At 34.8% G+C, this 14,080-nt stretch overlaps 1 protein-coding gene across 2 annotated transcripts in view; it reads left to right on the top strand.

Annotated features, from left to right (window-relative positions):
* The window catches only part of LOC117426637 (E3 ubiquitin-protein ligase ubr3-like), a 74,017-nt gene that overhangs the window by 43,410 nt on the left and 16,527 nt on the right, over positions 1–14,080 (top strand). For both annotated transcript variants that reach the window (XM_059033696.1, XM_059033695.1), the window contains 3 exons: positions 2,087–2,172; positions 12,432–12,537; positions 13,690–13,790. In XM_059033696.1, coding sequence (XP_058889679.1) covers positions 2,087–2,172; positions 12,432–12,537; positions 13,690–13,790 — 293 coding nt within the window. The remainder of the gene's footprint in view (positions 1–2,086; positions 2,173–12,431; positions 12,538–13,689; positions 13,791–14,080) is intronic.

Genomic DNA, 14,080 nt, shown 5'->3' with positions numbered 1-14,080 from the left:
TTCAGAACTGGGCAGACACATGGCAAATTACATTTATTATAGAAAAGTGTAATTTACTGCACGCAGGCAATAAAAATGTACATTATAAATACCATGTGGGAGATACTGAAATTGAAGAAGGATCTAGGAGTTTATGCTGACTCAGATGGCTCCATCTAGACAATGAGGGGAAGCTATTAAAAAAGGCCAACAAAATGCTTGCATATATAGTGAAAAGTGTTGAATTTAAATCAAGGGAAGTAATGTTAAAACTGTACAATGCATTAGTAAGACCTCATCAGAATACTGTGTTCAGTTCTGGTCACCTTGCTACAAAAAGGCTATTGCTGCTCTAGAAAGAGTGCAAAGAAGAGCGACCAGAATTATCCCTGGTTTAAAAGGCATTTTGTATGCAGACAGGCTAAAAAAAATTGAATTTATTCAGTCTGGAACAAAGAAGACTGTGCGCCGATCTGATTCAAGCAGTCAAAATTCTGAAAGATATTGACAATATCAACCCAGTGGACTTTTTCGACCTGAAAAAAGAAACCAAAACCAGGTACAACAAATGGAGATTAGATAAAGGGGCATTCAGAACAGAAAATAGGAGGCTACACTTATTTACACTTAGAATTGTGGGAGTCTGGAACCAACTCCCCAGTAATGTTGTTGAAGTGGACACCCTGGGATCCTTCAAGAAGCTGCTTGATGAGATTCTGGGATCAATGAGATGCTGGGATCAATAAGCTACCAAAGACCAAACGGGCAAGATGGGACGAATGGCCTCCTCTCGTTTTGTAAACTTTCTTATGTTCTTATATGTTCTAAATGTAAGGCTATATGAAAAATCTATACATCCTAGGGGGTCAATTGAGCCATTCATTTTTGTCTAAAATTGCTGCCTCATTTATATTCCCTTGATGAACTAAGGCATGATGATGTACGTTTGTATTCTGCCCATTGGTGTGAAATCCCAGGCCTCTGCTTCCATGCTGGTTAGTTTTAGACGTGCAGCGAGCACTGCAAATCGCCTGAAGAGTGGAAAATTCCCCTGTCACACAGATGCCCTTATCAGCAGCAACCAGATGGAGCCCCGTGCAGGAACATTATCATTGTTAAATTGCTTTTTCTTTGAGGAAGGGAGAGGATTTAAGCACTGCTTCAGAGCCTGGTGGCATAAGCTGCCAACTTTGGGATAATAACATTTCTGAATTTCTTATTTTTAGAATCACATGAAACACACACACACACACACACACACACACACACTTTATTTGAATTATCTCAAAAATATATTCTGAGTTTAAAGATTCTCAGCCATGTAATTAATAAGTAAATTAAGTACCAATGCAGCCATAATATAAATATTTATGTGTACGTATTAATAGCACACAAATATTTATACCATATGAATGCTTCGGAAAGAATATGCACTGCACCTTTTTACTGCATCCTTCACATGATGGCATGAATAATAGAATTTAAACTATTACAGTACTATGCCTGACATACCTATCTGGTTGTATGCATGTTTCTATGAAACCTGATAATATAGTTTATCCAGTGTACAGTGTTTTCTAACACATAGTAGATATGCTAATATTACTGAGAAATAGGAGTTCACTGAATTTCACATTTAAATACACAAGGAAATTATTGTCTACGCGTTGGTTGTGATCTCTTGGAGAGGTGCCACTGGTTCTATTGAGCAGCTTTAAAAAAATGTATAATGGTCATTGTGGTTTATCTTTACTGTTTGAATCTGTTAGAGAAAATTGACCACTATTCTTTGAAACTTTCACATGTGCATGAAACTTATCAAATAATTCACTAAAATGTAATCACATTGAATTGGACTAGTATAAACCTTTGAAACTGATGGTCTCCAACATAGTAAAAGCCTAAAACATTGATCTTTGAGTGTGTCAGCTTATGTAAATCATTGAACACAAACAGCATTATGTAAAGAAATACATAATGCTGCAGTTATGAAGTTGTTTATAAATATAAAAAAAGGATAGAATTGAATTGAATTGTATTCCGTTTATCAAATGTATACATTTTTTTTCTTGGTAAATGATCATTATAATCGTTTTTCTGCTTTTAGGACGAATCTAGAATTGGAGCTGGTGCATCGAGGAGGAGATTTGTGTTGTGGTGGAGCAAGTGCCGCTGCCAAACGATCCTGCTTGAGTAAGTCTTTGCACTGTTTAACATCAACCTCTTCAGCCTCAAAAAGGCTTGATTTAAGTATTTAAAAAGCTATACCATATAATTCTAGATTTAATATACAAATGTAATCTTAAAAAAAAGGAAAATCTTAAAAAAGAGGAACACATAAAATATCAGGCTGGGAATCGTTACAGACCAATGTTAAACATTTATTTAAAAAAAATATGTATATATTGTTTCATCCCTTTTTTCTAGTGAGTATTATTTTGAAATAAGCCTTGTAGCTTTGAAATAGTTAGTTATTATGCAGCATACCGGTATTAATCTGTTTTAGCTACTTGGTGTGTACAGTTTTGTTCATGTGAGTTGGTGTCACACGTGTATGTGTCCCACTGGATCATAACAATCAGTATGAACCTAATGGAGCATTGAGTGCTACATCAACCAATACACTTGCTGCATTAGAGATCCTAATTCTCTAGCAATATTGCTAACATAAACCAAAAATTGTTTTCAGCTCTCTCTTGGTATATCTGCATGTTGCTGGGAGTTCTTTAGCACCCCCAGTTAACCATTAACTAACTGGTCAAAGACCTGAATGTCCGTCATTACTACTAAATGTGGTTATAGTGAACAAAATAAGTTGATAAATCATACCTGCCACACACTTTGGTTCTCTACTTAGGTCTAAATATTCAGTTTTGAAAGGTTTGCTATAAAATACATTCATTTATTTTCATAGAAAACAGATTCTACTAGGTTAAAGAAAGATTGCTTAGCTTACTTTTTAGGTAGTTTGTTACCTATTCTCTTCCTAGGGCATTTAACCTCAGCAATGTGTCTGGGGCCAAAGCATGCCACTGGCTGCAAAGCATGGTGGTCATCAGAGGAAGCAATTGGTCAGTTAAAGACAGGAAATAGTGTTGTGGACAGTTACACTTCCTTTGTCATTTCACCTGGAGAGTGAAAGACTAACTGAAAGTAATGGTTGCTGCAACCAGCTTTCTTTAACCTAGTAAGACCAGACATTTTTTAAAACCAATATAGCAAATAAGTGTACCACTGATTTAGTATGTAAATATTTTTGTCAGACATGTCCACTTTTAAGTATTTTAATATTATCGACCAGTTACTAATTTTCCACTGAGGCTAAACTTTTGAACTATATAGATGCACTTGTGGATAATGTTATTGATAGCAGGATTCAAAAAATAGAAAAGTTCTTGGAGCAGTGTCTGTCTTTTAATAAGTTATGTAGTGAATCCTGTGAAATGTTACTTGAACAATAATTCACTGTACTGTCATAATTTTTTAGTAATCCACTGTATTATGAAACAGTTCTGGAGAACATATTCAGTATATTTTATTCAAAATGTTTCCATAAAATGTAGTTCAATGTTCAAACAAGAAGTGGTGGTGGGGATTTTTCAGTTGTTCCGTCACTACCTGGTTAATGAGGTGTCTTTTGTGTGATTAAACACACCTGTCCATATTACCCTTGTAACAATTGTAAAGTTTGTTGATTTTTTTTAGATTATTGGTGATAATGTAAAGTAGTGTCCCAGGTGAGCAGTTACAGCAACAAGCGACGGGAACAAATAGGTCAAGTGCTGTTTTAGTAGATTGTGTTGCGAGGGCAGCTGCTCCTGGGGAATGGAAATTAGGGATGATTGATGTTTCTGTCTGTACAAGTGACTGGGCTAGTGTGACAAGAACACTAAAGAGTGGAAGCTTTGTTAATGCATTATAGGAAACTTTGGACTTCAATGTGTAAAAGAGAAACTTGCTAGGTTCATGACTGGAAGTTCATATTTTAAGAATCGAAATATTTATATGTGAACCTGTTTCCCCAACTCTCATTGTGAGGTCAGGATCTGGAAGCTGGTTATATGGCTACAGATCCCAAACCAAATAAAAGTGCTGGTTGTAAACCATTCATTTGAAGCTCAATTTGGATAAACAAATAAGCTGGACTGGATTTTTTTTTACCCACAACATGACCCATGAGCAAGATTGCACTGGCCTGGTCAAAATGGTTGACACAACTTGGTGTTTCATCACTTGTTTTATTCTGTATATATTTTTTGTTTTGTTTTAAAAGCATTGGAATAAAACATTGACTTGACATCAGGAAAGAAAGATTTGATAAAGTGAAGAGGCACAGTGTATCTCCTCTTTTTTTCTGAAATATAAATTACAACAGCTTTCAGCACGAGTGATATGCCTGTCATCCTTGATTAGGCTGAAAAAGTGATTTCATACATGTGAATTGTCATTTTTTTGAGCAACATTAAGTGTGTAGCAATCCTTATGGCCAAATCTACTCCAGTTGCAGTACATTTGTGTTTTCCATTCAAAAAGTAGAGAATCGTGAGACTGAATTGTTTCTACTGTTTTTATACAATGGCCAACAATAAAGGCATAGGTCTGAGGTGAGCAAGTAACGTATATTCGTTTTTGTGGGTGGGCAGTTTAACATAGACTGTGGTAAGGATATAGATGGCTTGTTAGATAGATCCTGATTTAGCACTAATCTTGCTATCTAAAGTTACCTTAAGTAAGGTTGTCCATGATGAGTTTTAATCAGGGTCTGTGAAACCAGCCAAGAATGAGTGACGCACTGCAAAGAAGTCTTTGACAGAGAAACATCTCCCCTACAAATACATTAAACTTTTGCTCCTGTTTTTATTGTTCATATGTTTAATACACTTGTCCACACCCAAAAATCATCTTGATTTGGAAATTCATTTAAACTTTTGATTCTGAATGGCCTAATTTTACAGGTTTTTATATGAAACAATTTGACAATATTGTACCAGTTAACTGATATGTACCAATTGATATAAATTGGGTTAAACTTTGGTTTTAAGACTTTAGTTGTACTGGAATAATTTAGTTATACTGGTATACATTAGCATAGTTCATTGCTTTAAGGTTATATTTAGGGCTTTCCATAAACACTGGAAAAACACTGGAAATGGTTACTCAGTTCACATTGACTTCACCCCTTTCCCATTTAAAACATAATAAGAATAATAAAAAAAAACTACAAAAAAAGAGCAATGTCTGTCCTTCATGGCTTTTATCTATCATTGATTCGATCTGAATACTTTAGTTTAAACCCACCCCAACTACTGAGTGGCAGCACATTCCTACATTTCAGTTGGAGACTCCACTTGTAATATTTCAAATGAGATTACAGGAACAGAGACTTGTTCACAGGATTTAAAGCTATATTACCGTTAAATAAAGAGGATTTAAAACAAAATTGCAAATTTTGACGAAATGTAAAAAAATGCCTGGACACACAAAAACCCCAGTAGAATGTGCCCGTGACTATAAGGATTTTGTTGAGGAAGACAGCAAAGGAAAGAAGGTACAACTTTAGTGTGCAAGTACTATCGCGTTACTATACATATTGTGACAGAAAAAAAACGCCCAAGCATTTTGGAAAGTGACCGAAAACAATAATTTCATACACTATATAAAAAGAGAAAGCCCTGGAAAAAAATAATAATAATTAGGAGTATATTGAAAATAGCTACAAATAAGCACCGAAAAATGAAATCAATAAAAACAGAAAAATAGAAGCTGCATGAGGACCCCAAGACTATTTCAGCATGAAATCATGATCAATCTTTTCCAGTGATGATTGTAGTTTTCTTTTTAACAGTCTAGTTGCCATAAGAGGGCAGTATTGTTCTAAATTTGAGAAGATGTATTTACTACCAGATGTTGCAGTACACAGTATCTTACTATAGTGTTTATTATATTGTAGTTGTATTACTTGTAAACAGTATACATTATGATATACATATTACATTATTTAACTTATTAGTACTAGTATTACAAAAAATGAGTGGTACAGACAACACTGCACTTTTTCTATTTTTCTATTAGTTGACTGTTTTTATCAGAAGGTCATGGGTTTTATTTTGGCTGTAGCTGTTTAGCTTCAAGACTGTGTTTCCCTGACCTCTGTTGTACATGATAGGGAGTTTGTTTTTGTTGATGAGGTGAATGATTGTCAAGGAGGCAGAAAACTCTAAATTATCATTGATCTTTTCGCCATAAATCACATTGCAAAACTGTTGCCTTGTAGTTTGAAGTATTTTATTTTTAAAATAATGTGTACACAATTTTCTACCATCTCATTACAGTTTTTTTTATAATATGAATTAGAAATCAATATAAAGCATGTACTACAAACAGTTGTACAGAGATTTATGCATCCTTCAAGCAAAAGCCTGCTGTCCTGTTGTGTTGATTGCCAGAACTTGTATTGCCGTCATTGTGTGTCTATTCAAGAAGCAGGTGACAGCAATCAGTAACCGTGAAAGCTGGGTCTCCAATCATTATAGAAACCCTGTGAGATGATTATAGACCTGAGGCTGTTGGCAGTCAGCAGACTTGTCCATTTGACTTTGAGTCCAAAAATATCTTACAATACAACATGATAAATTTATATGCTCTCCTGTTATAACACACCAAGCTGCACATTTATATTGAATGTATTTATTTATTCATCTTTTGAAATGACCTCCTTGAGGAAGAAAAAATGTTGGACCCCATTTATAAAAACTTTTTTATTTATTTATTTTTAAATTAATTAAATACATCATGCCACTGGGACATGGTAAAATGAGTTATGGCAGTCTACCAGCTTTTTGATTTAGCAATGTCACAGGGGAGGAATAGTATGAAAAGTTCTTAACAGATGTTTGAAGTAGGGGTTTATTAAGAGGAGACAATTTTTTTATTAAAATATTTTAATTGAGAGTGAGAAAGAGAAACTGACTGATATCAATGAAAACTAAATATATATAAAATAAACATTTAAACTTTAAAAAATGTATAGTTTAATCGTTAAAATAAAAACATTTTGAAAAGACACTGTGTAAGGGGGTAGTATGCGTTCGCCTTGATGTTCGGTCTCGACAGTAGGGGAAAACCCCATCTTGGGGGAAGTGTGTTCCCTGCAAGGACTCTGAGCATTTTAAAATAAAGAGAAATAGCTTTCTATAAGTTACAGCATGTATGTCTATAAATAGATCTTTTACATTGGCTTTTCTACTCTCCTTAAAGGCAATTGATACCAGTTAATCTCGTTTGTATGTTACAAATGAAGGCTTGGCCTACTTAAAAGTCCATTAAGTTGTTTGACAGAAATAAATAAGTAAAGTAAATCAAATAAATTACTAAATTCAGCCCTGTATATAAATAATTGTACTGTATAAAAACAGTGAAGCAATATGAAATAATAGTACTAATAGCATCGGCGTGCATTAACTGCATTCGTACAGAAATGTACTAATTATTCAAACAGTGCTAAAATCCAAAATGCTAATTTATCATACTTGCTGTATATAAGAGAGACAAGAACTACTTATGTTCACACCAAACTGGCTCTATTCGATGTACAGTATCATGTTAAGTCAAAGAATCAATATTCTGTTTAAAAAAATTATAATAATTTACTAATAGTAATAGTTTGTACTTATTCTGACTGACAGCAGTAGAAAAAAAAAAGACCTAAACATAAAGTTGTTTCTCTGAATATTTAAAAATGTGGATCTCCATATGGCTGTTACAAAATATACTGAAATTAAGGTAATTGCTAAATAAAAAAAAAGGTTAATGGAGCTTGCATTTCTTTTGTTCTTCATTTTTTTTATGAAGAGCACATGAAAATGATTTCAGATGCATAACAAATCTGTTCTTTCTAATTTACAATAACACATTTTGAAATGTGTGTGCACACCATCTTTTTTCAGCCTTGATAAGGTCACCATGTAGATGCCATTTCTTCAGGATATTGCCAGTAACGATGACACAATTTTTCTGTCACTTTGTGTATGGCTCAAAACCGATGAGCATGTGTGACCTTTTTTACAGGAATGTGTGCAGTGATTTTCCATGTACCGATGTACCGTAGACATAAATATATGGAGACATATATTTTTTGTATGTCTGCCATCACTTGTAAAACCAAAGGCATCTTGATAAGGGAGTTTTTTTACAATCCCTTTTATTCAGCTTGTCATTTGTTATCCCCTGCATGGGTTGAAAAGCCCTGGCAACTGTTAGAGCCTTGCATACTGTATGGATGTGACTGTTATATTTGTAGCAATGTCTGCAGAATCACTCGTCATCCACTAGTGATGGAACTTTAATATGGTTTTAAAAACATAAATAAATAAAAGGTTATGGTGATTTTCTTCTATTACTGGCACCTAATGACTGATCTGAACTGCTCCGTGAATACAATGAAACTCTGCATGGTTGTTCATTGCAGGCTTTATTCCACATCTGTTGATTATCTAAAGAGTGGCAGAACTGAAGTACATTACTGTATCTTTTTTTTTTTTTTTTAATTAATTAATGTAGAATACTTTTTAAAGTGCCCAATCTTGGCAACCTTTTTTTTGGCAAATTATTTTTTTTTACTATGTGGAATTCTTTGTGATTCTTTATGCTGTGGACACAGGTCATGTTTAAACATGTTTTCCTCGTGATGGTTTTTTTTTTTTTTTGTCAACCAGTAATAAAATACTGTATCACAGCAGGTTACAGTGCATTTCACTTGATGAAGAATAGTGCTTTGTTTTTAGAAATCTAGATAACCATGATAAAATACCATATTGCTCCACCAATAAAGGAGTTGGATTTCCCTCTTATACCAATCACCAACTTTCATCAGCAGAAGGTAGCTGCTTATATTTGGAGGATATAGGCCTCTATATATTTTAAATGAGTTGTTTACAGAATCAGATTCTGAGGATCATATTGCAGGCAGGTTTGGGGTCAATTCCTTCGGTCTCATTTTTTTCAATTGCTTTTTAATCAATTCAAACACATATTTGATAAAAATTGCAATCAGCAGTATTCTGTTAAAATTAGCTACTTAAATTTAAGTCACTGTTAGTCAATTAAATTGACTTCAAATGAAAGCAGTGGAGCAGTCACAACAGTTATGTCTCCAAAATATGAATTCCAATTGCAATTCCTTCAAATTTTAAAAAGGAATTGACCCCAGTCCTGATTGTGGGGATATATGGAGGTGTCAGTTTGTTAATCCTCTGGAGAATCTAATTTCAAACATTCCATTGTTAAATCCTATTCTACACTAGTATGTACATACTTTTAATATGTGTCATGGTCTTGGAACTTTTTCATCATATTGGTAGTTGTAATTTTAAATGTACACCTGTGGGGGATGTATGAGTATGTTACAGAAAAACTTTGTAAAAGTCATGTATCAAATGTTTACAAAAAAAACAAACATTCCACTTGAGGACATAAAACGCACTGAATTATTGAAGGTTTGCAGCACAAATCACATGCATACATTTTAACAGAATAAACTAAAAGCTTGACTAGTAAACTTGTGTGAAATCACAAATGGTCCCTGATTTTGAGTGTAAAGGTCTCTGCACACCAGTCGCGATGCGATTTGACCTGTGATAAAAAGGCGAGCATGCAATATGATAGGCAACTCTCCTCTGATTGTATCATCAGCAGGAAAAAAATCACACGTATGATAGTCCTGTTATACAGCTAATAAACATGTAGAATAGATAATATCTTTTCAGACTACTTATTTCAGTAAAGGTAAACAAATCATACATACCAGCTATATGCAGTTCCCTGGAAATGGACTGCCAGATATTCTCCCTCATTGCTTTGTCTTTATCATTTTTGTGTCCTTTATTGAACAGCCCCGGGTATTTTTATACTACAAACATTTTCTTTTCTTCCAGCATTGCTTGCTGAAGGTGTGTAAGGGAAGCTGTTTGTCATTGGTCAGTTCTCGGCTGACCGTTTTTGATGAAACTGGCTGCTCACCCCCCAGGTTGAAATTTGCAGTCAATTGATATGCAGTTGCTCGCCTGTTTTGCTTTGCACTTCGAATTAATGCACGGATATCACGATCCTGGAGTATGCGCTTCCGCCCACTGTTGCCCTTTGCTGATGATGTCTTTCCCTCGGAGTTGCATGCCGACATCACCTTAGACATTGTTGCTCGTGAAACATCAGCAAGTTGAGCTGTCTTGGTCACTGAAGCTCCTGCCAAACGCGCCCCAACAATCACCCCTCTTTCAAAGTGACTGAGGTCTCCTCTTGTAGCCATGCTAGCCATAATTATAGGCAACCAGGCCTGTCCAGCATTTTTATACATGACCCTAAGCATGCTGGGATGTTATTTGCTTAATTAACGCATGAGCCACACCTGTGTGGAAGCCCTTGCTTTCAATATACTTGGTGTCCCTCATTTACCCAGGTTTTTTCATTTTTTTGTCCACTACCTGTATTTTAGAATAATGAGTCACTGGTAAAATAATAATAATTCAGATAACTGTCCACAGCACATCGCAGATATAAAAATGTAGGATACTGTGTTTCAGACATGCCTGGTTAGGTTTACTTCGTGCTGCCTAAACATTGAGTTAGTAAAACATGATGGCTGTCATCATGGTGGCGATTTGCCAATTTGTTGAAGCGTATAAATGATGGAATTATTATTTGTCGACAAATTTAACATTGTCCAAGTTTCCATATTTGCATTGCAAATTAATGTTGTAGTTTTAATGTGGAATTATTGCAGTGTGTACACTATTTACATTCCATATATAATGTGCAGCCATCACATTTTGAAAACAACAGAATTCTGAGGTAAACCATGATTATTTTTATATAGTTTTAGCTCAAAAATATTTGAGCAATAATTAGAGGGCCCCTCAAGTATATGAGGAGGTTACAGTCTTCCAAGTGGCTAAAATCAGAGTGGACGTTAAGTCCTGCTTTGTCTCTGAGTGGAATGTGAATAAGTGTGAGGCTCTGCAACGTTTGTTTATTCAAACTGCACAATGTCATTTTATTGCAGGATAACAGGACATAAAATAGGATGACAAGTGGAATCTCTGTGCCATCTTATGTACTGAATTTCCTTTTCTCCCTCAGGAGACGAAAATGATTAACAGCTGGTTAGGCTTTTGGAAGTTCATGACGAGGGTATTAATTGTGTGTGCACCTAGGTGCTGTTCAGCGTGATTAACTCAGTGAAAGAAAACTTGCTAATATGTCTTCCTGAGTTTCACATGTTTGTTACTTCGAGGCAAAATCCATGCTGGCAAGGGTAACTTGGTGTTGACACTGTTTGATGTTGCTATTTATTCTGTGGAGCTAGCCATATTTAATTCACACATGCATACAAAGCTAATCCCTTTTGCTGTTTGACTATTAAAGCCTCAGCAGGAGTTATTGCAGATGATCATTTTTTATTCAGGAAATCTAAGGAGGGAATCTGGGGAAAGTACAATAAAATACCTTTAGAAGTTGAATTCAATCATTTAAAGACAGAAAAGAAATTCACAAATAGAAAAGATCCTTTTCGTTTAATGACTAATAAGAATTATCGTTCTTGGTACAGAAATATTCATTATAGAACACAGTGTATGTATTTTATCATTCACCCTACAGTGTTGCAGCAAAAAAAAATTATGCTTATCTGTTTTTTTTTTTGTTTTGTTTTTAAAACAAAAACACTTTGAAAACATGGACCTGATGGTTTCATTGCCAATACTTTACCATCATCTCCATACATGGCTTTATAGCCCCCCTGAGCACAGATATAATTTTAGTAATAGTGGTAATGTTTTTTTTTTCCCAATCTTCACTGTGATCAATGATCTCCTGTCTTTTATTATTTTTATTAAATGGTTTATCGATGATGATCAATTTGTTTATATATCTTTCTTGTTACAGGCAGTCATGTCATCATGTCTTTTTAGAACAGTTACAAACCATGGGGATAAAGCCATTTAAAAGCTGTAGTGTCCCACAATCATTTCTGAAAGTTCTTTCAGCTGTAGGCAATCTGGTCACCTCTGAGTTAGAAGCAGATCTAGCTCACCTCTTTATCCCAGACAATTAAATATCAGCTAGCTGCCACTAGCAGTAAAGGTCCACTGAGAATCAAAAAAAAAATCTGTGAAACATTACAGGAAAGGATTGTTGTTCACTAGTTTAAATAACAGTCATGGAGTTAAATATAATGCACCTGTCAGTGTGTCTGCTGTAATACAGTTCAGTTGTTTTATTTGGTGTCAAAAAAGCCAATGAAGAGGTGTTGTACTGCTGAATGTGCTGTTTAATTGTGTTGGTCAGCTCTTCAACACAGATTTAATGCCAGAGGTGATGCTTAGAAAAAACAGCGTTTTGGATTATTTATAAAAACGGTTTACTGAATAACATCATATTTTTTCGTGTTGCCATTTCAGATCAGTTGTTTCATGTGCTTGCAATGCACATGCGCCTTTACAGCATTGACTCTGCCTACAACCCATGGACCCGTCTTACACAGTTGACTCAGAAAAGAGATTCACAGTGAGTGCTTCGTAAAAATGTACCTTCACTGAACAGTGCTCTTATTTTCTTACTTGGTTACCTTGTGTGGGAGCCAGCTGTTCGTTTGTTTAAAATAAAAAATGTATATAAAATATTACCATTGCTAGCTTTATCATCTGGAACGTTGCAGAACATGCTTTGAATAGTATAACACTCCCCACCGCCCGATATTCTTCTTACCATATGTGCAACTCATTTTGCTGGAAGCTATAATCAATAACTTTTGAGATGCAATAAATTAACAATCCCTGAAGGGAGTATGTAAAATAACCACATGTTTTTACTGAACCAAGTGACTTCTGGGACAATTCTCAAAGATTGTTAATTTGCACAATACATTTATATCTGTCTGGGGGTAAATACCAAATAGTGCATCATTTCAATGTAGATTGAGTGCTGGGCCCTGTATTACCAGGTTTAGGGCCACTGCGTCATTCATGTTGCCATGAATATGGATAAACCTCACAGACCCTTTACACCAGCTGATTTATTTTTATATTAAAAATACAGCTAATCACATTAGAAAAGTTCAGTTTAATCCAGTAAGAGAGAGGTTTGTTTGCATTGCATAGGGGGACTAACTAAATCACTTTTTCTAAATTGGAAATTATTGTATGGTAATTGTTCTTTTATATCCCTTAATCCCGAGAGACATACTTTTCAAGGTGGAAAAAGATTGAAGGCACTCTGCATAAAAGAATCCATTTGAACAAGATACTAATCTATGAAAGTTTTAGTGATGAATTGCATTTCAGAATTTAGGTCACTAGGTTATATGTAAAAACTACACTACTTGTTATGTATAAATTTAAGACTACAAAATGTATGTACTGTACATATATCTGTCCATGTTGAAAGGTACTTCCATTGAGTCTTACATATTTAATCTTACATATTTAAGATTTTTAGGTTTAAGTATAATAAGTTATTCAGTGACTGTTGATTGATTTTGCCATAATAATTATCTGTTGCAACATGTTATCACCACTGTTGGAGATAACATGTTTATCACATCAAATTGTCACACATACTGTAGTTTAAATACTAAACCCTTATGTAGTGTATTATGCAATATGTATTTAAACCCTCTATTTTTTGTTGCACATTTCAAGTCTTGTTTTTCTTTTGTAGTGTATGCAATGATGAACGACCAGAGGTCCCATTGCTTTTCAGAGATGTTCCATCCTTGCTGATTATATTTGTTTTAACAATGCCACAGCCCCTGCACAAAGGTATGTTGCTGTTTTTGGTTTTATTTTTTTATTTTTTTAAAAGTAAATTGCATGTAGTGCTGGCTTTTCAACTTGACAGGATGAGACTGCAGGTTGAAGCATTTCCGATGCACACTCTCAATGACAGCACCTTATCTTTGCAAATCAGTGCTGAATTGAAATTCTCTTGTGCATGTTTGACATTCTTATCAATGTCCCTTGTCTCCTCGTCTCGTTATCATTTAGTTAGTAGCAAAACGACACAAGGCTTAGAAAAACCATCAGGTTCTTTTATGGAAGAAATCATGTCC

The sequence above is a fragment of the Acipenser ruthenus genome, chromosome 11 (genome assembly GCF_902713425.1).
Source record: "Acipenser ruthenus chromosome 11, fAciRut3.2 maternal haplotype, whole genome shotgun sequence".
Classification (NCBI taxonomy): domain Eukaryota; kingdom Metazoa; phylum Chordata; class Actinopteri; order Acipenseriformes; family Acipenseridae; genus Acipenser; species Acipenser ruthenus.
Note: the sequence above shows the minus strand (reverse complement) of the source record. Positions and strands in the feature narration are given on the sequence as shown.